Source organism: Manis javanica, chromosome 1, assembly GCF_040802235.1.
Source record: "Manis javanica isolate MJ-LG chromosome 1, MJ_LKY, whole genome shotgun sequence".
Classification (NCBI taxonomy): Eukaryota; Metazoa; Chordata; class Mammalia; order Pholidota; family Manidae; genus Manis; species Manis javanica.
Window position 1 is genome coordinate 224,733,259 of NC_133156.1, and position 27,728 is coordinate 224,760,986.

At 53.2% G+C, this 27,728-nt stretch overlaps 1 protein-coding gene and 1 long non-coding RNA gene across 8 annotated transcripts in view; one reads left to right on the forward strand and one right to left on the reverse strand.

Moving 5' to 3' along the window:
• Positions 1-27,728, reverse strand: part of KLHL29 (kelch like family member 29) — a 296,154-nt gene that overhangs the window by 49,830 nt on the left and 218,596 nt on the right. For all 7 annotated transcript variants that reach the window (XM_073215972.1, XM_073215992.1, XM_073215989.1 and 4 more), the window contains 2 exons: positions 13,033-13,174; positions 9,702-10,214 (listed from right to left, as the gene is read on the reverse strand). In XM_073215972.1, the coding sequence (XP_073072073.1) occupies positions 9,702-10,214; positions 13,033-13,174 (655 nt within the window). The remainder of the gene's footprint in view (positions 1-9,701; positions 10,215-13,032; positions 13,175-27,728) is intronic.
• LOC140844367 (uncharacterized) lies at positions 12,121-26,007 on the forward strand. Its single transcript, XR_012122565.1, has 3 exons — positions 12,121-12,346; positions 21,089-21,157; positions 23,556-26,007. It is a non-coding gene; the product is annotated as an uncharacterized lncRNA (long non-coding RNA).

A 27,728-nucleotide genomic window follows, 5' to 3' on the forward strand; every position in this document is an offset into this window, starting at 1 on the left:
ATGAGAAAGAGCAGGAAGGGGTCTGCAGAGAAACCAGTGTAGTGGATTGTAGGACTTTTGAGGGTTTTTTTTTTCCTTTTCTCAGTTTGGGAGTTGTTTGTGTGTGTGTTTTACAAAATAAGTCATGATCATTATAGAAAAGTAAGAATATCTACAGTGTGATGCTCAAGACCAAGGAGGTGACAGTTCCCTCTCCCCTGGGCTGCCCAGCCTGTCACCTGGTATCACTTTAAAAGGCACTTTGACAACCTGGAGCATGACCAGGAAGGACACCAGTGTGGTAGAAGAGCTCTTCACAGGATGAGCAACTGAGGCCACTGGAGACATTTAGTGTGTAGAAGGGGAAATTCTGCCATCTTCAAACATCTGAAGGGCTGTCTTGTAGAACAGAGACCAGCTCTGCTCCTGATGGCCCCCAAGGGCAGGACCATGAGAGTTATGGGAGACCATGCTCTGCCACTTAACAGGGTAAACTGTCCAGCGACTGGTGGCCCTGCTTAGTCCCCAGTGGTGGAGGGCAGATTCCTGCTTCTGCTAGGTGACTTCCGGGACCCCTCCAGGCAGGAAGGGTCTATGGAAACAAAAAATTAACCCCAAGTGTGGAGGATTCTAATAATGGAAAATAGAGCCAGTGCTTAGTGAATAGGTAACAGAGGGAGCGGCTTATAGGTGAATTATGGTAAAAATCATAATGGTGCATGTATGAAAAGATTCAAATAGCTATAAACCACTGAAAATATCCACAGTTAAGTCATACATTGTAAGTATATAGTAACTGTGCATGTGGTAAGGGCCTACCCTTTCCATTTGCCAATCAGACTGACATGTAGCCTGCAATGTACAATGACCCGTGTCCCCCTCCGGTTCCTGTGTTGAAGCCCTACCCTCCAAAATGACTTAATTTGAGATAGGGCCTATAAGGGGTTATTAAAGGTACATGAGGTCATGGGAAGGGACTCTAGTCCAACAGGACTGTATCCACACAGGAAGAGGAAGAGACCAGGGGTGTGCACCAGTGAAAGGCCACGAAGACAGTGAGAGGTGGCCACCTGCAAGCCGAGGGCAGAGGCCTCAGTGGAATCCTGCCCACACCCTCATCTGGACTTCCGGCCTTCAGAAGTGTGGGGAATAAATTCCTGTTTAAGCCCCCCAGTCTGTGGCATTCTGTCATGACAGCCCCAGCAGACTCATACAGAAGGTGGTGAAAAACTGGGATGTGTCCTGGGAGACGTGGAGCTGGGACAACACTGGGAGGTCACTTGGAAGATGGGAGGAAAAGACAGTGAGAAGCCAGTGGGCCAAACCAGACAGTTGACAATGTACTGTGTGGCCATTCAAAGGCTGCTGGGAGAGCTAGAAAGTAAAGAGCATGTTCTTGGTGATGTGCTGATAAATGCCTGGGCTTTCCTCTAAGACATCTTTCTTTTTAAAAGAAAAGAGTTATGCTAAGAAGTCAGGCAATGACAACTGTTTCAATAGATAGTGACTTTCCGGCCATTATTTTCTTCAAGCAATTTACACGATGTTTTGTGTTCCTAAAACACTTATGCGTGCATTGTTTCTACCTCTTACATCTCTAGAATCATGAGTTATGCTCCTGAATGGAATGTAATTTCAATCAAATAAGTTCTCATTAAGTCAGTGTCATGCCACGTTTTCTCCAGTTTTGTTTCATGGTTCGAGGTTACCTCCTTGTCACACGGGGACAGGCAGCTGGTACGCCACCCCTTTGTCCAGCTCTCCCCTTCTCAAAGTTCATTCCCAGTCTCAGAAGCTAAAACACCCTAGGGGGCAGCCTGACTGGATATGCATTTCTTAGCAAAGACAGCATTTGGTGTATGTCTGAGTGGTGATCAGGCAACAGGAGATTCACCACTAACTGTGCACTGTCACACCCAGCCAGAGGTTAATGGCCCTCAGGGGTTTCCTACCCAGATCAAAGCCCCTGCGGACCAAGGGGGTCTTCAATTTGCAAGACCAGAATGGCCTTGGGGGCTGATAAACTGGACTCCATCCTAAGATCCTGGGTCCTTACCCGGCCGTGACTCACTGTGAAGGTAAAGGCGGGAAGCTGGAGGCATGTCCAGGCTTCCTGACTTTGTGTACCAAGGGGTCAGGGACCCAACTTCTTGGGCCCTTAAGTGTAAATCACTGGCTGAGCCTGTCTCAAATCAGGCGGTTCCCATGAGCTATTTGAGAAGCAGTGTGTGCGTGTAACTCTAGCATAGATGAATCTATTGAGAAATCATAATTCTGTGATGCTGTCAGTTATCTTAAGCATTTTTCTCTAAGATCTGGCACTACATAGAACTACTTCTCTTCCTCTCCCCTCCCCTCCAACATTTGCCTGCTTTTAGAAGCCCAGTCCACACGGACCTCTCTTCTCCAGCACCTGCACTTCTTATTGCAGGCATTCCCTGGTCTCCCCAAGTGGACTGCAGGCTCCTTCAGGAAGACCTTCCCAACACCTGGCATGGTGTCTGGAACACTGTAGGTGTCACCAGAGGGCTTCACGTCTAGTAGGAGCCGAGACTTGTATGGAGCACAAGTATGGGGTCTGCAAACAGTAGGTGCCTAATACTACACACATTAGTGCTCAATAAATTTCTGGAGGTGCAGCAGGGAAGGAGGTGACATGACTCAGGCCCCCGAGTGGCCTCTGAGTGTCAGTGATCTAGAATCTAGTGGTCATCTCTGCTGGCGTCTGTGCAGGCCACCACTCCTGCGAGGAGACAGGGCTTGGGTCCAGGGCGTTGGCTTCCTGTGGGTCAGTGCCGTTTCCTGAAGCCTAAGGAAAGGAAATGTTCTCTCCCTTTGCTCCTGTCTGAAGATCCCTCTCATTCCCGTTGATGTCTTGACTTCTCTGGCCCTGCCTGAGAGCCAATTACGGCCAGAGCAGGATTTCTGACCGTGAAGATGCTCATCAGAGATTTGGAGCTGAAAGCCCATAAGCTTCTCCCAGCTCTGTGTGCTTAGCTCAGAGAGGAGAGAGCGCAGGGCGCCTCACTCTACCTGCATCCTGTTGAGCAGTAGGTCCCTGAGAGGGGTGTGCACAGGCTGGGGTGCGTCCTCACCTGCTCTGCAGATGACACCTTCTCTGGTGGTCTGGCTGCCTTGGCTGCATCTTTCTGCTTGCCTGGTTCACTCATCCTTAAACGATCTGTTAACAAAACCGTGAAGCCCTGGACACCCTCCAATTAATGATTAACAAACCCCTTGAGGACGGAGACGTAGGAGGAGGGCTTTCTGAGGCAGGGCTGAGGCAGGCAGTGTCCAGGTGAGGAGGAGAGACTGTGTAGACGGCCTTTCAGATTCCATAGGCTAAGACACATGCTGCTCGGGCCAGGGTGTGTGCTGGGGCTGCGGCTGGGAAGGGAGGTGAGGGTAACAGTGGGCCTGTGGCTTTCCAGATCTGTGTTGAGGGTTTTACCAGTCAGATTATGGAAGACCTTGCTTTAGAAACAGTGGCTGTCCTGAGCCACAGGTGCTCCGGACAGTGTTTCTTCTTCAGCATTCCTTAGAATTTATTGCACCAGCAGTGTCACAGCAGCTAATGTGCTGAGCTTGCTGTGTGCCAGGCACTGTGTTAAGACTTTACATACATTATTAAATCCTTAAAGCATGTCTACTGTATCTCCATGTTACGGATAAGGATCTATAAACAGGCTTAGAGACACCAGTTTTCTAGCGCAAGTTCACTGGGTTAGGGGGGAGCAGAATTTGAATCCTACCCAATCAGTCTGGCGCAGCATCTGGGCTCCTGGCCACCTTCCGTGCTGCCAGCCACATGCTCCTCACCACGCCCTCTGCCTGCAGCCTCGGTTGGATGGTCTACAGGAGCGCCATGATTCTATTTGTCCCATCTGTTGATGGGGCCCTGGGGGAGGACCCCTGCACTGGCCTTGGCACCCTGCTGACCCTCACAGGATGCTGAGAGCCCCTGCGGGTCCATAGGAGGCGCCCTCCCAAGACGAAGAGCTCCTGGAGTTACGGGGTGGGTCTCAGTAACAGCCTGTTCCTCCAGTTACCATGGTGACAGGGCAGTGGGAGGAGGCCGTTTCCTTCTGGTCAGAGTGCACCCCTGGGGAACTAGCTCCTTGGAACACCATGATGTTAGTGCGATATCCCAGGACTTTGGAGGGCAAATCAGCCCTTGGCTTTGCCACGTTACCCTGGGCCTGTGAAAGATCACAGGCCCTGAAAGGTGGCCCTGGTACTGCTAGCGAACATCATAACAGCCAGCACTTGTCCAGTGGTTAGGATGTGCTAGGCACCGCTCTGAGGGCTTTACGTATGAAACTCACAGCAACTGTAAGAAGTAGCTTCTACTGTTGTCCCCTTTATTACTAAGGGAACTGAGGCAGAGTTTCAGACCCCACAGGCTCTGGGGCACGTATTTTGGTGGAGGAATTTGGGTACATGAGGAACTTGGAAACAGACCTTCCTCCATTCCCAGAAGCACAGGTATGGGGAGGGTGACGGGCTCCAGAGTGGAGTCTCACCCTGGCACTTTCCTATATGCTCGGGGCCTCGAGTACCAACCTGCCCTCGCCACAGAAAGGGAAGAGGCAGTGGAAGGAAAGCCACTGAACCTGGGTGGGTAATTCCCAGGGCTGTGCTCAGTGCCTTCATTCATCTCCCAGTGCCCGTTCAGGATGGGGTTGGGGCACCATGGGATTGGGATGGAGTTCCTGCCCCACTCAGGGGTTCCAAGCGCAGTTGGAGTAGGGGTAGAACCACACAGAAGTAGGCAAACTGTATTGCAGGCAAGGCACTTGGCTAAGGCGCACACACACTGGGACTCCAAGGGGCTGCCCGGCAGCCTGCGAGCGGAATGGCAGGTGATGAAGGCGGAGGCAGGCGGCAGCCAGACCCCAAGGCAGCATGTGAGGGGGTTGAGCAGTCCTGAAAGTAGCAGGGGCTTGTAGAGGCATCTCACAGGGAGTGACAGGACCTGACCTGCCTCCTGGCTGCATTCCGGACTAGAGGGGATGCCTGTGGGCCTGGAGGCTATGATGTAGGCCAGAGGTGATGGGGGCCTGGAGGGGGAGTGGTGCTGGGGACTCGGGGGAGGAGAGATGCAGAAAAGGAGGAATCAAAGGAATTTTCAGACTCAGGGCAGAAGGGGAATAAGGGTGGGTCAAGGACAACTCGGGCTTTAACTCTGAACTCCTTGGGTGGGTCCATGATATCATTTCTGAGACGGAGACAGGAAGAGGGGGTCTGTGGGAAGATTATTTCAGTGTGGACAGTCTGTGCCTCTGGGCCAGCCAGGTGTGGACAAACAGCTTTATCATGTATTTCCAGCTCCTCCCAGAATACTGAGGTGCAGAGGGAGTAGTGTGCTCTGGCGTGTCAGTGGGTGGGGCGGGGACTGATGAGATCTGTGCTGGGCTCCACAGCCTGGAAGAACAGTCCAGAATACCCCTACCAGGAAGGTGACGCATGCCACTCCATTTAGGGATGGGGACATGGCAGTCTCATTAAGCTGCCTGACCAGGGGCTGCCAGCTCTGTAAATGAACCTGGGCTTCTTCCATCTCCTCTGCACTGGGGAGGGGGTCCTGCTTTCCATTCCTTTAATAACTTCTCTCTCTGGATCTCTCCAGACCTGGGACCAGTGTTGACGGGAACAATGGTTTTCAGTGTTAAGAGGGCACAATGTTATGTTCGTGACAGCTATCTCATTCAACCATCCTCTACATCAGATGAAGGTAGTATTGACACCCCATTTTAAAGACGAGTAAAAGGAGGCTCTGAGAGGTTAGGAGACTTGCTCTAGTCACACAGATGCTCATCATGCCTCATAGTGTCTTGACCAGATCCTGTGTTTGCCATTTGTGGACACTGGGCAGCTGCTGTCAAGGCAGAAGGCAGTGTGAAGACAGAGCTCTATACGTTGGAGATCCAGGGGCAAGAATGGGAAGGGAAGAGATCTGGACCCACAGAAAGGGGCTGCACACACCCCACGGCATGGCTCCTGGCCCTAGGGATCCTCACGCATCCTCACTCTAGGCCCATGAAATCTGAAGGCAGAAGAGACAAGCTTCCCCATTTCCAGTCAACCTGGACTTTGCTTTCTGATTCAGAAGCAAGTGGGAGCAGTGCAGCCTGGCTTCCCTCTCCCTGGACATGCAGGTGAAAATGCAATGACCTTTCCGCAGCTCACCACTGGGCCCGGGGTCTAGGGCTTTAAAAAAAAGAGGTCTCTGGCCACCCTCTTAGCCACCAAACATCCTCTGTGAAAGGAGGTAGGGGATAGAAAGAATGGCATCAGTAGCCTGTATCTCTGCTGAGATACACACCAGCTGGGCTCATGTGATGCCTGTACAGTGACATTACACTTCGAGGTCTCACAAGACCTTATTTGGCCCTACCTCTGCCCATGGATTAGCTCAGGGTTTCTAATCCAACAAGGCAAAGAGCTCAGGTATTTTATAACAGGATTCAAATGGAACTAATTCTTTTTTCCTCCCTTATCACTTTGCACACATGAAATCTATTTTAATTAGATTTCGGTATATAATCTAAAAAAAGAAAAAGAAGTCTTACAGATCGCTCCCACTCCCAATTGTTCTTAGAGGAAGAAAGATTTATCTTGTAAGTTTCTTAAGAAAATCTATATGTGCTCAATGCATTTAAATAACACTCATTAAAGTGAACTGCATGCAAACCAGCTTCTCTAGTCACAGATGAGAGACAATCGCTTGACCTACTGCAAATCAGAACACATTTCCACACCACCTTGATTTCTCAATTGGTTAAGTTTTAAATTAAAGTCCCAGTGCCCTTTTTGGGAAAGCAGACTAACGTAGCCCCAACTGAAATTTCAGCTCAGTCTATTGCAAGATAATTACAAGAAACAAAATGTGAAATTTTAAATCAGGGCACTAATGAAGTCTAAAAATATCGGTGGCCCATCCCTCTGGCTGGCAAGACCTGGTCTTCATGGAGGGGCTTTCTCCATAATTACCCAACCCCGTGAGAGGCCAGGTTGTCACGTCAAACAATAATAGGAAAAATCTCAGGACTTTAATGAGCTAGATCTCAGGGAGTTCTATGGCAAATCTTATTATAATGCTGGGCAAGCTTTCAAACAGAGAACAGGAGAAAAGGAAAGTTCTTTTTTTTTTTTTTTAGAGAGGAGCTCTGACTCGTGTTGATGCCATCACGCAGCGCCTCCTGATTCCCACTCGGAGCTAGCTGTCTGTCATTTACGAGTGTGAAATCAATTGGGCTTTGGAGATGTAAAATCCCCAGGGGCAAAATTAAAAGTGACCCAAATCCAAACCCACGTGGTCTTGTCAGGAATATGATTTTCACATGGCAAGTTTCAAAGATTTGGTTTCAAAGTTCGGATTTCTTATTTAAAAAAAAAATGCCGTTGTTTGACATTAGATCTGACAGACAAATTATAGCTTTAGCAATAAAGGCTTTTTAAAATGAAAGGAGAAATTACTTAAAAAAAAAAAAAAACCCAGCCAGGCTTGCGTTTGAAGGCATTTGTATGTACATGCTTCATTGTCTTTCTTCACTGCAAATATAAGGGAATAGATCAGCTGATGAGGGCCGTAAACAGAGAGGCGAGTTAAATGAGATTTCTGCGGAAGCAGCCAGCTTGTGGAAAACTATGGAAATCAGCACGATGGACAGGTCACTGGTTGTCACTAACCGGATCTGGGGGGAACTCACTGGCTCAGTAGGAGGTGGGGCCGTGGACATTTCCTGGGCCCACTCCAGCCCCGGCCCTCACCTAACACTGAGTCTACTCTACAGGGGCTGGAAAAGGGAACCCCATCATGGGCCTTCTCTCTTCTACCCTTCTATCTGCAGGCTTGGGCCCACCACAGAGGATGGTTCATGCCCTCTTGCCCCACAAAGATTCTATAGGCACGGCTCTACAATGGCCTGGTGGCCCAGTTGCACAGGGGCCAGCAGGGGCCTATCTCTACCACCTGTGTCTTCCTGATCATATTGGTTCAGGTGCCTGACAATGATGAGAGGCACTTATGCCCGAAAGCTTTGGGGAGGCACACCCCAGTTCTGTGCTAAGCAACAAACCAGGGACTCTAGTCACATCTGGGCTAGTTACCAGTTACCTATTTGTAAAGAACAAGTCTTTTTCCTACATGTGTATTTGAAACTTGGCAGGTCAGCAAGGCCTTTCATCAGTCCTAGGAGACCCCCTGGGGTTGGGTTTTGCCCCTCATGGGAAGCCAACCCAGTGCCTCAGGCTTTGGCATAGTCTTGGGAACGGCTGTGACACTCAGTGTCCAGTATGTCAGAGTTGGCAGCATATGAACTGGTGTAGGTTTTATTGTTAAAGGGAGAGAGTGCTTAACCAAAGCAATTCAAGCCAAAAATCAATTTAGTCCATTTTTTTTAAAAAAGATCTTAAACAAAGAGTTTACCAGAATTTAGATGTAATTTTCTATAATTTTGTCATTTAAAACTAGTGCTGATTTCCAAAACAAAGGCAGTCGGGGTGCAATCAGATTGGGAATTAAACCCATTGGAGATCTAGACACGGCTTTGTTGTTGGGATGCTTGACAAGGCCTGAAAATTGCTCAAAAGGATAAAGATAGAGACTCATGGGAGCAGGCAGGAAAGAACGGCTAGTTGCAGTCATTGCTCTGCTTAGAGGCAGGGCCCCCGAGATGCCATCCCAAAGGCTGTAACTGGGGATGCTGAGAAGTCGTGTCCAGAGGTCCACACTTCTTAGGACCATTTACTCTCCCCTTTCAAAGGCGGCCCGGAGACCCCTGCAGGGCAGAGCACCCACTGCGTCCCTTCCTCCCTGCACCTGGGTGCAGACCTGGCTGCCGCCCCTGTCCACTCAGCAGGAGCAGGGGCCTGGCTGTCTGGAGCTCTGAGGGAAGGCAAGTCGGGGAGATGAGCCCCGCCAGCATCGGGTCTGTGCCCCCTGCCCTCCTACCCCCTTCTGCACTCCAGCTGGACAGACCCTCAGACAGGCTGGGAGTGAAGCCTGTTTGCTGGTGCCCTCGGCTCCAACCTCAGGCAGCGGCTCACCCCTCGGGCTCTGTTCTCAGGGGTCTGTCCTGAAAACCGCCTTGGGGCTGGAGAAAGGGGTTAACTGAAGGTCGGGCGAGAAGTGCTGTTTCCTGGAGCCACACAGAGCCACTCTTGGGTCCTCACGCAAAACCTTCAGGCCGCTAAGGTGGTCTGGGAGTGTCTCCTAGGCATACCTGAAGCCCGGGGGGCCACTCCTGTCCAACAACATGAGGAAGGTGCTCTTTTGGGGAGGGACACAGCTCACATTCCGAATGTGCTGATGGGTGGAAGGTGGAGAAGGCCCCCTGAAGGACTGTTCCATGGAGCAATGAGAACAGCCAATGGTTCCTGCTCATTCCGTACTTGGTCTGGCCTTGGGGTCAGTGTTGAGAGAGGCTTGGACTGGAGGTGGAAGGGGCCTGGACTCTAGACTCCGCCCTCCCCTCCTCTTCTCTGCTGCTCACATGTCCTTACTTCGCCCCTCCCTCCCCTCTGCCTCTGTCTGGGGCCAGGCTGTCTTGGGAGGGGGAGGCCCCACTGAGGCCTCCAGGTCGGGGGAGGCCAGGGAGAAGCTGTCGGCGAGCACAGGCCCTCAGGAACCACACTCCTGTCTGAGCTGTGCCGTGGCGATCACGTGGGGGCGGGGCACAGACGTGGGCACACAGGGAGCAGGTGGCAGCAGTACTTACCTTTGGGGTGCCCGGGGTCGGTGAACCCATACTTTCCCACGCCAATGGTCCGTAGCATCTGCAGCCCCTGGGCTGAGTCCGTTGTGGGGGGCCCATTGGTGGTGGGGGCATTGCTGGGGAGGGCGGCAGACGGCTGGGCTGGCGGTGGTGGAGGCAGCAAGGGCCCTGCCATGTGGCCGTTGCCCACAGCAGTGGGTCCTGGGCGGGCCACCTGCCCCACTCCGGGCAGCGTGGACACGGCCAGGGGTTGCGGGCTGGCATACAGGGCCTGGGCAGGCATGTTGACCACCACGCTGCTCAGTGGCTGGGAGGGCGGCTGTGGGAGCGAGTAGTGGCCAGGCATCAGCGGGAGCTGGGGCCCCACATGGGGAGGCAGTGAGGGGGTCACCCCAATGACTGGGGCCTGGACGTTCACAGCAGGGCTGAAGGTGGGAGGCTGGGCCACTCCATAGGAGTGTGCGATCAGGGTGGGCTGGCTTCCGGCGGCCACCGTGGTCACCCATGGCCCTGTGCCTGCAAGGGAGATGGAAGAGATGTCATCTGCTGGGTGTACATTCACTCGGCAAGCACCAACTGCCTCAGGCCCTGGGCTGGGCGCCAAGGTCACCGAGGTGGACAAGACCCCTGAGTCCGGGGACGCTCAGATCAGGACCCTGTGGTTATGGTGGCGCAGGGTAGGTGCTGCTGGTATGAACAGACGGCTGTGGGGGCTCAGAGGAGGAAGCATGATCTGCCCGGGAGAACCAGAGAGGCCACAAAGCAGAGAGAAAAAGCAGTAACCTTCAAAGTGATCTGGGTTAAAATCTGGGCTCTGCTACTTGCTAGCTAAGAGCCTGGGCAAGTTGCTTATTTTCTCTGAGCCTCATCCTTCCCGTCTGTTAAATGGAACTAGCAACACTTGCCTCATAGGTCCCTGGGGAAGAATTAAATGAGGAAAATGTATTTCAAAAACAAACAAACCCAGCAGAGTGTCTGGCATGTGCATCAAATGCTCCATAAATGTTGGCATTTTTGCTTTCTGGAGAATAGCTGTTTGAGGGAGATGGAAAGGAAGGTGGCTTGTGAAGATAGTAGGTGTTTGCTGGGCAGGGTGAGAGCACCCTTCAGGTCTCCAGCATCCTCTGGGCCATTTGCAGAGGAGGAGCAGGAGGGGGAGCAGGGGTGGTGGGGCGAGGCCAGTAGGGGCTGCTCTGCTTGGCCTTGGTTGGGGACCTGCCTCCATGCTAAGCAGCCTCTGCAGGGCCAGCCCTGGGGGAAGCAAGGGAAGCATTGGGCTCTTAAGGAAATGGTGGCTGAACAAAGGTATCCCGACCTGAGACCTAATACAAGGTCCAAGGCCAGCTGTGAAGAGCTCAGGCAGGGCAGGGCCCAGGGTGCACTGAGTGGAGCTGACACTGGGGTGACCTGAGCAGGCTTGTAGTGAAGCCAGAAGGTACCATGTCAGGAAAGGCCACTGGGGCCGCCTCTGAGCTAGTGAGCCCGGGTCTAGGTCTCCATCACCCAAATGCCATTTTGGCCTCCGTGACCTCTCTGGGTGGTAGTGTGAACTGCGGGAGGGAAGGCTGAGCAAGAGAGAGGGGAGAGTGGGCGCCATGGACCCTCAGGACCCAGCCCCAGAGGCTAGAAGTGGGGCTGGGCCTCCCTCACAGAGAGGGAGGGCGAGGCAGGGCAGGAACTGCGATGGTGGGGCGACCATCAGACCCCCAGGGGGCACTGTCCCTGAGCAGTTGTCCAAAGGCAGAGCCAGTTAGCATGGCGCTGGACTGCCATGCCTGGAGTCAGACAGACAACGTGGCAGTCCTGGCTCTGCCCCTCACTCGCTGGGTGGCCTTAGGCACAAGCTTCCCCCTAATCACTTTGCTCATCAGCAGTGGGGCAGTAATACTGCCAACTTCACAGGGTTGCTACGAGCATCAAGACAACACCCAAAATGAGGCACATGATAAATATGCAACAAACAGCTCTGGTTTTGATAACAAGAGAGGTTGGAGAAAACAAGAGGCTGATGAATGTTGGTGAAGCAGCACCAGCAAGAATGGGCTGCTAAGGGGTATTGTCCCCAAGCCTTAAGAAGAGGAGGAGGTATCAATGCAGGTCAGTTTGGCATCTTAAGGACAAGGTATGTTATCCTAAGCTCAGTTCTCTCCAGGATTAGCCATGGAGCCTGGAAATATGCATCACAGCACAGTTGGTAAGATCTCAGATAACTTTGTAGTGAAGATACAGAAGTGCTGTGCCATGGAGGTGATTGATTAATGAGCTGCAAATGGCCCAGAGGATGCTGGAGACCTGAAGGGAGCTCTCTTCAGATGTGCACCAAGCCCTGTTCACCATTTCTGCCCATGATCTGGATGACGACATGGGAGATATCCTAACCAGAACTGCAGGTGTCATAATGCTGGGAGGGTTAGGCACAGGTCAGCAATGAAAGCTGGAATCTAAGTGATCCTAAGAGTCATATGGGAAGATATTGACAAGTCTTGCCCTTGGGTCCCCACACCCAACTGCCTAAGCCAGACCGTGAGGAGCTGAAAGGGGTCAGAGTGGCCACCACGAGTCTTTGGGTCTTCCTGCTGAGACAGCATGTGATGTGGCTCCTGGCACGTGAGAAGTCATCTAAGGCCTCAGTGATCCAAGCAAAGGAGGTACTTGTTAGACCACCGGGGGAATCTTTGTGCTGGGTTCTGGGCCCTGAGGGATGTGGAGAGAGGAACAATTCCTTGGAAGGTAAAGGGCCTGGAAGCCACAGGCTCTGGGGCATGGCTGAAGGACTTGAGGTGTTTATCTTGTCAAGACTTGGAGGTGGAGGAGTGGGGTCTCCAGAGATCTGTAGGACTGTGGTGTGGAGCACCAAGCAGATGTGTGCTGTGTATTCTGGGAGGTCTGGGGTCAATGGGCAATAACAGGGAGGGCTTTTGTTATGGTTAGAGCTATCCAAAGAAGGCCTGGGAGCTGAAGGAGGTGGCGAGCCCCCAATCTTGGGCAGAGGGAGCATTCTGGTTCTCATTAACCATTGGCAAGGCAGAATCACACTGAGGTTTGGGAATGACCATTCAGAATAACATGGAGCAGATACAGATGCACTCATAATATCAGTGTAGCTCCCTGCCCTCCCCAAAGCTTTCTTGAGTAGCAGAGAAAGGGGTAGAGACACAGTTACTGCCCAGGGAATTACATGCAGTGGCCCCCCCAACCCCTGCGCCTCCAGCCTGAGGTCCTGGTTGCTGCAGGCCTGTGGGGCAGGACTCCCTGAGGAGCTGGAGCACCCGGAGGCCTCTCATCCCTCCCAGCCCTGGGCGCAGGTGTCTCTGGCTGCTGGAGAAGCACACACCTGGATTGTCGCTCTCCCTCATCTGTTTGGAGGGCGGCTCATCAGTGTCCCAGGGCGTGGACTGATTGATGGGCGTCTGCCCCCACCGGATGCTGGTCGTGAGTCCCTGGGACTGATTGTCAGCTTTGGAGATGCCAGGGGCCTGGGGAGAAGCAGAGCAGGAGGGTGAGCACAGCCTGGCAAGGGTCGCTGCCCTGGTGCCCATCCCCCAAGCAGTCTCCTGTTGCCTGATCCTTGGGACCGGGAGCAGAGGCCTGGCCCCCACCCAGTCCACTGGGAGATCACAGGGCATTCCGGTACAGCGGGAGCAGCTGTGGCCTCAGCTAAGCTCCCACCCCCAGGAGCACCCACCCCAGTGCCACCCCAGCCACCCTCTGCAGCCACTCACTCCATCTGTGCCAACACAGAGGAAAAGTATTCTGTGCTGTGAGATGTGAGCATCTACCAGTCTTAGGATTGTTAGTAATCCACAATCATCACGGTCATGTGCCGGGCACCAGCCGTGTTCTCAGCACTGGCTCAGTGCCACCAGGTGTCCAGCCCTTTGACATGTGAGGGGATAGTTCTTCAAAGTGCCACCACTGGACCCCATCCTGACTCCACACCAGCCTCTGAAGCCCCAAATGTCCCACTCCATGGGAGGTGTTGGGAGGGTGGGGACCAAGGCCTGTGGAGGGCAGCTCAGGGCAGGGAGCACCTTCACCAGAACCCGCAGTTCCTCGATGCAGGAAGGAGGCAGGCCCTCTGCTCCAGGCTCTCGCTCTTTAATTTGGATATTTAGATAAATGAGAAAGAGAACCTCAGGAAGAAAAACAGTAGCACAGCACTGGTCTCCCTGAACCACAGCCTTATGATGGAGTATCATATAGTCATTAAAAATCACGTTGACTGATACTCTTAATGAGATGGCCACATGCTTAGACTACAATATTAAAGAAAAGCAGAACATAAACAACATAAATATAACCTCACCATATAAAACAGTATGTACAGGAGGGAAAGAACGTTAGCAGGGACGTTATTCTTGGGTGAGAGTCAGAGGATTACAGCTAACTTTTATTTTCTTGTCTACACTTTTCTGTATTTGCCGAATTTTCTCCTATGGCCATTACCATGATTTATAATAAGCAAAAATAAATAAATAGATAAATTAAAAAAAAATCCCCCAAACATATTGGAGAGCCCAGGACTGGGATTACTGGGATGTGAGGGTGGGTGGGTCTCAGCATTAGGGAAGTTTTCAAAGCTCCCAGGTGTGCATCTGGAGCCCAGCCGGGTTTGGGGTGAAGGGCGAGGTGGGGTGGGGGCAGATGGCTGCCCAGCAGGGACAGCCACAGAGAGTCAACAGAGCCTCAGGGGGCACCTGCAGGCCTCCCTCAGGTGAGGGCCATGCTCCTGTTGTCTTCCGATGGAAGCTTCTGATGGTCGGGCCCCCTACCAGGCCTCGCTGACCAGTGGGACTGTACTGGACCCACACCAGGCTCTGGGGGAAGGTAGTGCAATAGGAGGGTGGACAGCACTTACTGGGGTTCTGATGCATAACACAGTTGACAAACAGCGCTTGCATTTGGGCCTGCTGGGAGGAACGGAGCCACACCCCATTAGGATCACAGGCTGCACTGAGCTAATTGCATTAGGCTGCACTTTATCTCTGGCCTGCCTTTCAGATGCCTAGCTTCTGTGCACAGAGCAGGAAACAAAGGAAAAGAGTTGAATCTCCTGAGGAAAGAACAATTCACTGGACAAGCTTCCTTATCAGAGGTCTCTGCTCCATTTCTGTTTGTGGGACAGATGGGAGCTGGGGGTGGGTGAGGGAGGCTGCGACTTAGCCACACTCACTGGTAGTCTTAGGAGCTTCTGGAACAACAGCAGGGATGTGCAGTGCTCTCTAAATAGCTTCTCAGTGTGCTCTGCCTGCAGCCCCCTCTGTATTCCCAGGTTCTCCAGGGTGCTAAGGGGCTCAGAGGTGTGGAGGTTGCGACCCCCCACTCAGAGACTCCTAGGAGGAAGAGGCCTGGATGACGTCCCATTCAGGGTCCCGTTCGGGTGTGAGGTTTGGATGGGGCCCCAGCTTCCTCACCAGCACCTCCTTCACTGACAGCAAGAAACCCCTCCTGCTGGTAGGGGGCGCTGCAGCCCCTCCTATTCTGGGCGCCTCCCAAGCCGGGCAGGTCTGGTTTCCAGGGTCCTCCCCCCACCACCATTCTCCCCCGCTGAGTCCGCCTCGGGGTCCCAGCCTGGTACCCTGACGGGGTAGGGGAAGGCTCGGGAAAGTCGGAGGCCCGGCCCTGGCCCTTGCAAGCAGCCATTGCCACCATAGAGGGGGTTGGGGTCTCCTCCCAAAGAGTGGGTAACTAGGTTCTGAACTCTCAGACTTTCGGAGTTCCAGTGTTTGCCCTAAAATTGGAGGAGTCCTTGAACTTGAAAAACTGCACTTTCTCAAGGGCTCAGGCCCTTGGTTCCAGAACACTTCTACCAGCTCCTCTGGTTAGAGGAGGATGTTCTGCGCATGTGCTGGTTAAGTTGGTTTGTTGAGTAAACAATCTGTGGCCCCTGCTCTGTGCCAGGTCCTGCCCAAGGCCCTGGGGACGCGGTGACTGGGGCTCAGCCCTGCCCTCAAGCCGCTGCTCCCAGCGGAGTGGGCACTCAGCTATCACATTAGCCTCCAGAAGGAAGCTGGTAGTGCACAGGGGGCGGGCTGAGCAGCTGCGGCCACTGGGTGCGGCTGCAACCCTCCTGCTGTCTGGCTGTGTCCATGAATATTACAAGCAAATTCTTCTGTGCAGGAAACTGGTTCTGCTGTAAGAGGGGAATAGAGTCTTTTTTCTTTTTCTTTAGGGAAGACAAATAAGGCCACTGTTATTCTATGCAGCACTAGGAACTTCTGAAGCTACCGGCTACTTGCAGTTGAGGAATTTTTATTTATTTTATTAAGATAATGAAACAAACATTCTTCCTCCACTCCCTCCAGAAAAAAACATGCCCACTTTGCTGAGGTACCTGGGTGCCCAGGTGAGTGAGGACGGCTGCCGCTGGCGGTGTGAGTCAGCCCCGCCTGCAAAGGGCTCTGGACCCAGAGGAAACGTGATCTCTAGAGGCTTCTGGGGAGGAGATTGCGTTTGGGTTTGGGTTCGTGGCTCCAGTTCTGAACTCAGCTCCCGCTAAACCTTTCTTCCTTGGTTCAGAGAGATCCAAAATCTGCAACTTCGCCAAAGGCTTGCCAGGCTGCCCCCAGCCCGAATGCCAGGCCTCCCCAACCAAGTTCCATGTCTTGCCAGGGGTCTGCCGATGCTAGAATGCCAGGCACCAATCAGTAGCACAGCGCAGGCAGGGGAGGAAGGCAGGTCTGAGGGAGCCTCCTCCGACCCCTTCCACTGCCATCACTTGCACCTCAGTGAAGCCCCCCAGGCACCTGGCCTTTCCCCAGTGTTCCTGGCCATGCTTCTGCTCCTATGACATGATGGCACTTGGCAGAGAGACAGATGAGGATAGTCCTCCTCCTGCAGGGTGCGGCAGAGTGGCCCTATCTGCCCATCATCTGGCTGAGCAGCCTTCTCTCTGCTTCCCTTTAATGAGATGCTAATAGGATGCATCATTAACACAGCAGCTTTTAAACTCTGAGCTCTTGTAAATTTTCAAAGGTCACATTTTTACGGTGGCTGACAGCATCCTGCTTCTTTCAGTGACTGAAGAACACTAAAGACCCTGATCCGTTATGGATGAAGCTCTCTGGGAGGCGGTGGCACGGGCTGGGGACCTCCACTCTGCAACAAGCCCCACAGGGCCTGTGGGCTGTGCTCTGCCAACTTGGGGAGACCCAGTTACATGTCACCTGCAGAGCTGCACTTGGGGCTCTGCTCCATTTAGGGTAAGGTGTTTGGGGCTGCAGGTGGCCTGGAGGTGAGGTGAGGGGGCTGATACCGCTCGGGCCACAGAGGCACTTCTCCCCCAGAGCACCATTTGCTTACCAAGGCAGCACGCTCAAGAGGCTGCAATAGCCTGGACGGGCTGCTGTTTGCTGACTTGTTCATCTAGAGGGTACACCTTTTTCTCCTTGCTATATCAGCAAGCAGCATCCTGGGTAGTCAGGAAGGTTTGAAAGATGATGCCTCACTTGTTCTCACCCCTTGCCCTGTGTACACAACGATCCCAGTCTCAGCACATCACCTCTCAGGGCCTGTAGTGGCCATGTACTGGTGGGCCAGCTCCGTGAGAGCAGGGATCTGGAATGCTGTCTGGGGAACAATGAATGCACTAGGGCATGGTCTCCGAGCTACAGCCTGGCCAGCAGTGGGCGCATTCATCACTGTTGGGTTTGATGAATACATGAGAACACAGAGCACAATTCAGCAGACTGTAGGTAATAGAGCAGAGATGTGAAAGCGTTTGGTGCGCCTGGGCAATGTGGTACATTTGAGTTCTCTCACTGGGGAGAGGAGGTTTTCAGACTGTGGGGGTCTTGTGCACTGGGGCCCCAATACTATTGCCTGGATGCTGCTGGAGGCTGCTGACGCCCCACCCGTGTGCCTGAGAGCACTGGAAGATGTGGCATGCTGAGGTCCCCTTCTGCCTCGTGGGCCCCATGACACAGCCTCTTGCACTGTTTGCCCAAGGCAGTCAGAAGAGCTGAATCAATGGAGCCTGGAAGTCAAGGAGTGCTTCCAGAAGGGATGGGGCTGGTGTCGGGCTATGAAGCTAGGCAGGATTCAATAAGGCAGATGGATTTGGACCAAAGCAGCCACCAAAGGTCCCCATAGCAGCTAGTGCATTTCCAGCCTAGGTATATTGGACAAGCCAGGCTCCATAGTTCAATTTTGGGTTCGTATGGGCCTCCACTGCGGGAGACAGCAATGCCAGCACCCATGTCCCTCTCCTGCCGAAGACCCTGCCTCCACAGACAGGAATATGCCAACCTCAACACGCCTCTCACTTGTGTGGTGCTGACAGGGCTAGCGGGGACTGCCTTCTGCTGAGCGTCACTGCACACAGCTGGCCTAGCCCTCAAAGCAGTGAGACCCCTCCTCTCAAGGCTGCCCAGAGTTCCCCAGCCTCCACCGCAGTTTAACGGGTCTGACAGTACCTCTGTGCTCACTCTGGGCCAGGAGCACCTCTGGACACCAGCGCATAGTGATAGTCAAGGCTCGGTTCTTGCCCTTGAGGAATTTACACCTGCAAGATGGGATGTGGATGTGCCTGTACCAGCGACCTGCAGGACAGCACAGCCTGGGAGAATGGCCACAGGAATGGTGTGACAGTATGCGTGACACTATGTGGCTCTGGGCAAAGCCTTTTGAGAAGACCCACTCAAGAGACTTGCCTTGGTCTCTTCTATCCTCCAGAGTAGACCAGTGATCAGATGAATACCACCAAGTGACTCTAGTCAACACTGTGGGAACAGCAGATGGTTCAGCCAAGCCCTCACGGTTTCTGTGCACAAATCTGTGAGATATTATGGCATGTTGTTTATAGCCACTTAAAAAAAAGGATACACAGTCTACTGTGTTTATTGCAAAATGGCAAAAGATTGAAAAGTCACTTGTTGTTGCTCTTGACATATAAATGCAAGATTTATATGTATTCCTTGTGTTCCACAGAGGGTCAAGAGTGGCAGAACTGTAGGGGGGACAGTAATTACCTAGATGCTAAAGCTACGGTTAGTGCAGCCTCTCCCGGAGCACACCCTGGCTGCGTGGGGGTGGGAACTGACCTAGCCTAGTGAAAACTGAGCAGCCACAGGGAGGCCAACAGCAGTGGGCATCCTGGGGCTGACCACACTCTGAGCTTGGTCTGCAGCCTCATTTTTGCCTCAAGGCTCCTGTAGTTTCCACCTAATTTGGGAAGGAAAAGCTTTGGTGTGACACCCCTTCTGACACCTCTGGCTCTGGATTCTGAGGGCCCTTCTGATAAGGGACTGCTGCTCTGGTCTACACCCTGCAGTGCATCTGACTGCCTGACTCCTCTTGCTGTGGAAGCCAGAAAACATGCTCTGCCAGCTTCCCTTGCAGCTAGAGCACAGGCATGCGCTTTGCTGCTCAAACATGATCAGGTGAGATTTCGGTCTGAAAGTTGGGCAGCCCGAGGAAGCCAGCACAATCCTGTGTCCACACTCTGCAGATGTTAGTGGCAGAGGCACGTGGATTTGGGGCGTCATGCAGATGGTGGAGGCTTAGGTGCCCTGGGCCCAGCATCAGTGGTGAATGCTGTCATTTCCTTTTTCTTCCTCTTCTGGTGGGTTCTGAGGGTTCCTCTGAGAACATCAAGAGCAGGTTCCCACAGCACTGCTAGTGCTGGGGTCCCTCCGACCACCAGGCCCTGGGTTGCCCCAGGGAATCCCACCATGGTGGCTGCTGGCTCCAGGATGAAGCATAGCTGGGCAGGCCACTGCAAAGGGTGAATTTTCACTTCCTTTTCAGCATGCCTCCCCCTGCAGTGCACTTGGGTCTCCAAGGAGTCCAGCCCACTTGTGGGAACTGTCGGAAGCCAGTTTTGGATAAACTTACTCGACTTCTGGGTTGCGGACCAATTGTGGGAACCTCCCATGGAACTTTGCACAAAAGGGTGAAGCCCTGAGACTGCAATTTTTAAGGAATGGTGGTCTAATGGTGGAAACTCAGGCTTGGGAGGAGCTATTTTGGTGTCTGGGTTTTTTAGATTACGGCTTCTGAGTTTATACCTAGACTGTCGGCTTTCTAGGACCTGTAGGTTATCAACAAGAGGTGGTGAATGGCAACCACCTCCACGGCGGGGCTTCCCAACGTGAGTGCACCGAAGTATCTGGGGGGTGTTAAGAATGCAAGTGCCTGGAACCCGCCCCCAGAGCTTCTGATTCAGTAGGTCTGGGATGGGGGTGGGGGCCCTCAATATGGGGTCCCAAATATATCCCCAAATATAACAAGCTACCAGGTGATGCAGGTCATCCATGGAGCTCACTCTAGGGAGCCAGGACAGTCTTGACAAGTTTTGGGCCCCTGTGCCTTAATGTAGGGAGCCCAGGGGCTGAAGTTGCTGGGCAGGTCCTGACTGGGACCACTTTTAGGGGTTTGCTCATGTGACTCATGGGGCTCTGCTCCTTGGTGACACCATGTTTGCGGACTCCCATTCCCAGCCTTGTTTCAAGGGGTCAGAAGACACCTTGACAGACACCAAAGCTATAAATCTGTGGTCTCTGGGAAGAGCATATGACATTTATGGGTCTCCCAGCTCACATTTCATGATTGCTACTGAATTACAAACAAGAGAACAATCACAGTTAAACCCCACTTGGGGCCTGGGGAGGCTCTTCAGAGCCCTTCCTGCCTTCATTAACAAGGCTCCTCTCTCTGGCCCCCTGGCCCCAGGCCAGTGCCCTCGGCCTCCCCGTCAGAGCTGCGCCATGACGCACTCTGGAGCCCGACGAAATCTCTAATAACACTAACCAGCGATGTGTTAAATTGAGACACTTGTGGCTCGTGTGCCGGAAACTGCAACGATGGTTTAAAGGACCAGTGCTTACCTTTCTCTATCAATTTGCTGCTAAATTACTGCTTTCGGAGCAACTTACAGAAAAGTAATTCTGTATTTAAATTCTAATTTCAATCTTGTCATTTTAAATATATATTCAGATTCCAATCATAGTATGGAGTATGATGATGTCTCTGGAGGGCAAGTGTTCCTGCCGGGAGCCTGGGTGGGGGCAGAGGATGTGACTGGGAGGGGTAAGGGAGCCGAGTAAGGAGGAAGCGACCCCAGGGGACAGTGCGTGCTGGGTGGGAGGGTGACGTGCGGAGGCCAGTGGTCTGCCTCCGACCTGGCCCTGCGCTTTCTGGCTTTGTGCCCTGCCCTTAAGTCACCTGCAAATACTTAAAGTCGAAACCACCAACCGTTCCTGTGCAGTCTCTCACTGGATCACCATAAAGGTCTGACAAGCCCCAACCGTAAACAGATGCCAGGCACAGATGAGATGGGGTTGTCTGGCCTGCCGCCCTCCCATGTTTATTGAGTGCCTCCTACATGCCAGGCCCTGACACGATGGGATTTCCTTCCGTGAGGAGTTCGTGTTCTTACCTTCATTTTACAGATGAGAGTAATAAGGCCTGGAGAAGTTCAGTGACAGCTAGAGTGTGCCAGACGTGGGACTCTAACCCAGGTCAGTTGTATTCTGAGAACCCCCCAGAAGTGCTCTGGGGTGGCTGGAATGTTCCCAGGCCACCTATCTCCAGCTTGCCCCCGCGGTGGCTGACAGCACTGTGACGGGCTTAGCCACGTCAAGGCTGCATCCACACTACCCTGTTGGGGTAACACTTAGAGACCCTGTCGTGGTGCCCGCAGAAGAAGCAGCCTTGCATCCCCTTCCCCTACTGTGTCCTGCCAGCTGAGCCTCCTGCTCTGACCCTGACAGCGTGCTGGGGCCAGGGAGCCCAGTCCATGGGGCTTCTTTCATCTCTCCCAGCCCTCAGATCCCCTAGACTCTAGGCCAGTACTGACATGTCCCCTAACCCCTGCCAGTGTGGTCTTGACCCTCCCCAGTTGGGCCAGTTCTTCAGTCTCAGACCAGGGCGGCACAGATGGGCACCTCCACCCCTCTCTGAAGCTGGAAATGCACTGCAGAGCCCACCCGTCCTGTCCCATCTGTCCTCTGGACACCCCCCTCCCTGTCTCCCTCCCTCTTCATCAGCCTCTTCCCCTTGGCTTTCCAAAACAGGGACTGAAAAATCGTTCGCCCACTTCACCTGCCACGCCAGCATCCATCTGCCTCCTCTCCTTTCACGCTGTCTCCTCTATGGGACTCATGACACCTCTTCTTGTCCTGTGACCCCTCAGCTTCTGCCCCTTACCCCTCTCCTTTAAATGAACAGTCACCTCCTGATGCCACACCTGTCAGCATCCCCCGGCCATCGTCTCTGATCCCTCCCACTGGCTTCCTTCTTTCTCCTTCTTGAAACTCCCTTCCTCCAGTTTCTGTAACAGTGGTTTGCCTAGTTTTCCATGTAAACATCTTCTGGGCCCCTTCTCGGTGCCATTCACTGGCTTCTTCTCTCGTCAGCTCTCTAGCATACACATGCCCCAGGGCCATGCCAGTCCCCCTCTCTCGGGTCTGTTTGGGTCCTCTCATCTTTCATAATTATTTGTCTGATATGAAACCTCTGTGTGGTTGCCATTGTCTTTGACAGAACCCAGCTTCCTGTAGTATATTCTGGAAGCGTATTTGCTCTTCCCTTTTCTGACATCAAAGTCTATACCTTGGAGACATTTTTGCTGAAAGTTCAGCTCAGAAGGCCCCCTTTGCAAACGTAAAGCAACCATGGCTGGGGCTGGTTTTTGCACCGTGCTCTCTTGTGCCCTGTCTAGGCCCCCAGCCCCTTCCTCCAAACCCCCTCCCAATGGATGGGGCTTGTGGACAAAAGAAATGATAAATCTGGCAGAACCTTACAACTCAAAGCTTTCAACTTTCCTCTAACAACTCTCAACTGAAAACTTCTTAGTCCCCATTTCCAAGTAACTTTTCATCCATTACAAAACCCACAAAATTTTCAAAGGGGCTTTGAAATAAGATCACTGAGAAAAAAAGCCTGTCACAAGCGAAAGTCTTTGAAAAGGAAGCGGCCCTTTCCTGTGCTCCAGCTCCCCTCTGATATCCATTTTCCTTTCATTCTGAAAGGTGCAGGGCAGGCCTGGCCCTCAGCAGACGCCTGTGATGTGAGGGAGCGAGTGGCCCAGACAGACAGGGACGAAGGGGAGGGCTAGGGGCACCTGCTCACAGAGCCTGGAGGGGCCTTTCATCGTCCCCGACAGCTGTCTCCCTTCTAGCCTGCCTGGCCTGCTCCGAGGCCCCACCGCCTGGCCTGTCCCTGCTTGCCCTGGCATCAGTGACAGCGAGCTCCCCCTGAGAACGGCGGCCCATCTTCATTCTTGTAGCCGCAGTGGGCGGGAGGGCAGGCGTGGCAAGAGCAGCCCCTCTCTGGCCTTTGCTGGGACATTTCCTAAGCACTGGCCCTGCAGGCAGTGACTCTGGAACTACCTCTCCGCTTCCCAGCCTCAGAGCCGGTGACACGTATGTCCTCCCTGGGGTCAGCTCCAGACTCACAGACAACATCAGACGACTGCCGTTCTCAGGAGCCTTTGTCATTTTCAGATTAGGAATCCTTGGTGAATCTGGTGAGGAAAAGTCCTCTCTGCAGAGCAGCTGAGCTAAGAGTGGGCATGTGGGTGCCTCACTGAAAGATGTGCTGATCCAGTCTGCCCTTGAGAGGCCTGATTCTGAGCACTTAATGCTAATTGTCAATCAGGCCACTGAGGACTATCTGGAGATGGCTCCCGACTACCCAGGGGAAGTGGCAGGCTCTTTAGAGCAGGTGCCGGGCCCCTCTGCCCCAGGCATCCTAGGATTGACTAAGCTCATGGTGGCTGCAGGACCCATCTGCAGCCAGACGGAGCCCTGAGAATGGGTACTAGCCAGTTGACTGCAACTCTCCACTCCTATTCAAGCCCCTGAGGTCTACCTTTTGAGTCCTGGGCCTCGACAGAGCATTATTTTTTTATTACAGACAAAGGCTCGTTGGTGAGACGGAACAGCTGTACGTTCTAAAGCCCTCAGCCGCGTGGCTCACACAGGCGACTCTCCAAGCACCAAGTCGACTGACAGCCTGACTCTCACGCCCAGCAAGACGGTCCTGACATAGACGTCTTTAGTGACCTCATTAGAGACTTACAAGAGAGGGGATTGTGGCAGGGTTGCCCGGGGTCAGGCAGGACAAAGAAATAAACACATAGCATAAATGTCCCTGTGAGGCGGCTCCTCAGACTGGGCGGCACAGGTGGAGGAGCTAAAACAGTTTTACTTTGAGGACTTCAAGACTCACTGAAGCACGTCAGCTCCTGAGTGTGTGTCTCAGGACCGGAGCCTAGATTCTGACACAGTGTGGGGCCGCGAGCCCCAGGGGATGGACCAGCTCTGTGGTGGAATATTCCAGAAGCACCCAATGAGGGATTCAGTTTACATCTAACTGGCTCCCTGGCATGCTCTGCTTTCTGCCCATGCAGGGTTTCTGTCATGACAGCAGCGTGCAGCCAGGCAGGGTCTGGAGGGTGTGCCCTCTGGCCACAGTCCAGCTCAGCTCCCTCCATTCAGAACTGAGGTTGTTTAAGTGATTTTTTAAAAAAGGAAATGGCACAATTCAGCACCAGCCCAACCCCTTAGGTGTTGGAAAGCTTGCTGGGTCAACAAATTCTATCTAAACTCCCTGGAGGTCCAGGTGCAAGAGGGAAAGTGGTAAAATCCTTAAGAGGTAGTGGAAGGGGGTGGAAGACACAGGGAAGCAGCCCTTTTGGGGCAGAGAGAGTTCTCTTCCTCGGATGAGGAGTGGGGTTGTGGGCGGCCAGAGCAGTGTAAGGCCCTGGCCCTGCTCTGCAACAGGATGGGTCAGTCATGCACCAACTCCTGGGGCAGCTGGACCTGGCTCACCTGACGATGCTGGGTGATGGTGTGTGGGACTTCGCACCTGTGCCTCTTCGCCACAGACCTCTAGGTCAGGGATGGGACGTCCCAGACACACACCCTCCTTAAGCCCCTTCCTCAGCAGGGGCCCACACTGCCTGAGCCAGTCTTCCTTCCCTTCACCCCCGAGGTCAGGCTCCTCTCTGCCATGCAGTGCTGCCTGCCACCACAGCTCTCTCTGGGGCCCATTGGCTTCAGGTGTGTCACTCATTCCTTCACCCCACACTTACTGAGAAGCTAACCTGTGTGGGAGACATGATGATTAATAGTCTGTGGTCTAGGGGAGCACAGAGCCTAATGGAGGAGCCATATCATAATTATGACTAATACTTACTGAACCCTTAGTTGTGCTACCTTACAACCCTCAAGACACTAGAGGTCTTTGAGGCTGAGGTCTGGGTGTCCATCTCCGTTTCCCACTATAGTAGCTCAGGCTGCTGTAACCAAACACTGCAGACTAGATGACGTGACAATAAGAAATTAATTTCTCACAGTCTGGAGGCTGGAAGGTTGAGATCAGAGTGCCAGCACTCAGCCTCTGGTGAGGACTCTTCCCGGCCTGCAGATGGCCTTCTTCTTGCTGTGTCCTCTCATGGCAGAGAGAAAGTTCTAGTCTCTTCTTCTTTTACATGGACACTAGTCCCATTACGGGGCCCCACCTTCATGACGTCATCCAAACCTAATTATCTCCCAGTGGCCCCATCTCCAAATACCATTATGATGGGGGCAAGAGTTTCAACATAACAATTTGGGGGGGACGCAGTTCAATTAATTGCACCCACATGGCATATGCCCAGTCCGTGTTCAGCTAAAGCTTGCTGAATTGAGTGGACTCTAGCTGCCTGTTATTTCTCTGCTCCATCTTGTTCACTAGACCCCAGGAGGTGTTTCAATAAGAGGCACCTACAGGCCCGACCAACATACAACCGGTGGATCCTCCCACCAACCTGAGCTCTAATTTTCTTATGGTCTGCTTTTTCTCTCTCTCAACATAATCTCCATGATCTCTAGTCTTTCCCAAATGCTGTTGAAAGGCTAGTTGTATTTATCTCCGGCGAATCCGCCGTGCCCCTGTGCAATTTTCCATTGTCATGGTTCATTTTAATTTCCTCTAAGGCTGTTGGCCACTCTCGTGTTCAGAAATAGCTTGTTCCACTTAATAAAAGTGCTTAAATATGCAGACATGAGAAGTTTCCTTTGCTTGCTCCTAAACATCACAGTAAGTGGAGTGAGCGGCATGCTCTGTCTCACGTAATTAGGCTGAGCACACGCCAGGTGGCTTCCCAGGAAGGAGAAGCTCAGACTCCAAGATGCGAGGGCAGAGGCTGCATCCGGGCCTGGCTAGCCTAGGTGGCCACATACTGCATCATCTAGCTCACAGCCCACTGGTCTCCTGAAGGGCATCGCTTCTCTGTAATGATCAGAACTCTGGCCCAGCAGGCCAGGGTCTGAGTTGAAGGCCTGCTCCACCTCCAACTTGCCTGTGGCCTTGCACTAGTCAGTTTACCTCTTTGGGTCCCTGCTTCTTCATCTATAAAACTAGCATAATAATCCTGCCTCCAAAGACTGATTTCAGGGAGGAGTGGAAATCCCTTACTGCCAGGGCCTAGCACAAGAGCTGGGACATAGCAGGGGACTCAACAAATGGCAGCTATCATTACTATTAGGGGACCGGAGAACTCAAGAACGATGCTGTGCCCAAGGCAGTCTTCCTTCTCTATCCGTTTCCTCTGGGTTGCTGGGGCCAGACAACCCACAGACTATAGATAATCAAGAAAGGACAAAGGAGAGGGCCGCAGGCTGACCTGATGTGTACACCATGCCTGTGGGAAGCCTCGTTGCCCTGAGAGCAAAGCCAGGATCCTGCCAGCTCTGGCGACAGCCAGTCTGAATCACAGGTCAAGGTCTTGGAGCTGTGCAGGGCTTGTAGACCCAGCCAGCCAGCCAGGGGCAGAGTTGCAAGACACCCTTCTCTGGCTTTAATAACAACAAGAGTCTAGGAACCAAGAGTTAGGAACCAAGAGTCTAGGGTGACTGGTGGATAGGAATAGGGAAGGGAGGCAAGAGGCCCTGACTTCATTCCTGACAGAATGGCACCTGGAAGGCCTGCATTTTATCAGCTCAGGATGCCTACCCCTACCCTGCGGTGCTGGGCAGGACAACGAAACCCCCTGGCCCCACAGAGAACCCCAAGCTGCACTCCGGGGTGGGGCAGAGGTGGGGGCAGACAGGGCAGTACAATATTCTGGGTCTTAAGTGCCCCAGAGAGGGACAGTCCAGGCAGCCATGTGCAGCTCACCCTGAACACCAATAGCCCCTCACAAGAATCACCTCTGGGGTCTCTTCTCCCTGGAATCACACCTATAAATACCCCCCACATAAGCCCACTCCTCACTCATCTTCATCCAGGTACAGCGCTGACATCACGACTTACACTGCTTAGGCAGCTTGATTCATAGACTCACTGGAGGTCACACCTGCAAGTGGAGAGCAGAGATGGGGACCCTCCAGACCTAGGCCTTGGTCGAGGCCAGCCTGCCGTTCTCTCCTTCAGATTACAGGACTCCGACCGCCCACACCTTCCAAGGCCTACAAAACCCCCATGCCCGACAACACACGCATGGGTGCACACACATGCTCTAGCCTCCTAATGCACCGAGTCCACACACATGCATTCTACACTCCCACACAAACCCCATGCCTCCGTCTGCGGGGCTGCAGGGGATTCCACCCCCCCAGGGCAGGGGATGCTGGCAGACACCCCCAGCCTGCCCCACAGAATCTTTTTTTCTCTAGTGGCTCTGAAACAGGGTCCCCCATGGCCACTTTGAGCTTCCCTCCAAGACACTTTATCCTAAATCAGCTTCCAATCTGACTCATTTCAGTTTTAAAACAAGAAAACATCAACAAACACGATGGAGGGAAACAGATGGTAACAATCACAGGAGGGAGAAAATAGAGCCATTCCCTCTATAAGGGACAGGCAAACATTGTCCCCAGACAAAGCACCTCCCCCCCCCCGCCCGACAGTGCTGCGTGCACCTGGGGGCGGGGCTCTCAGAGGCCATCCCCACCAAGGGGACAGGCCGGACTGGAGGGGCCGTGAGGGCCCCTGAGCACCACATGGCAGACCCGCTGGAACTCAGCAGCTGCCAGTTCTCCAGGGAGCAAAGGATAGACGTTCCAGCACATTCCAGGCTACCTCCTCACTACCTCTGACATC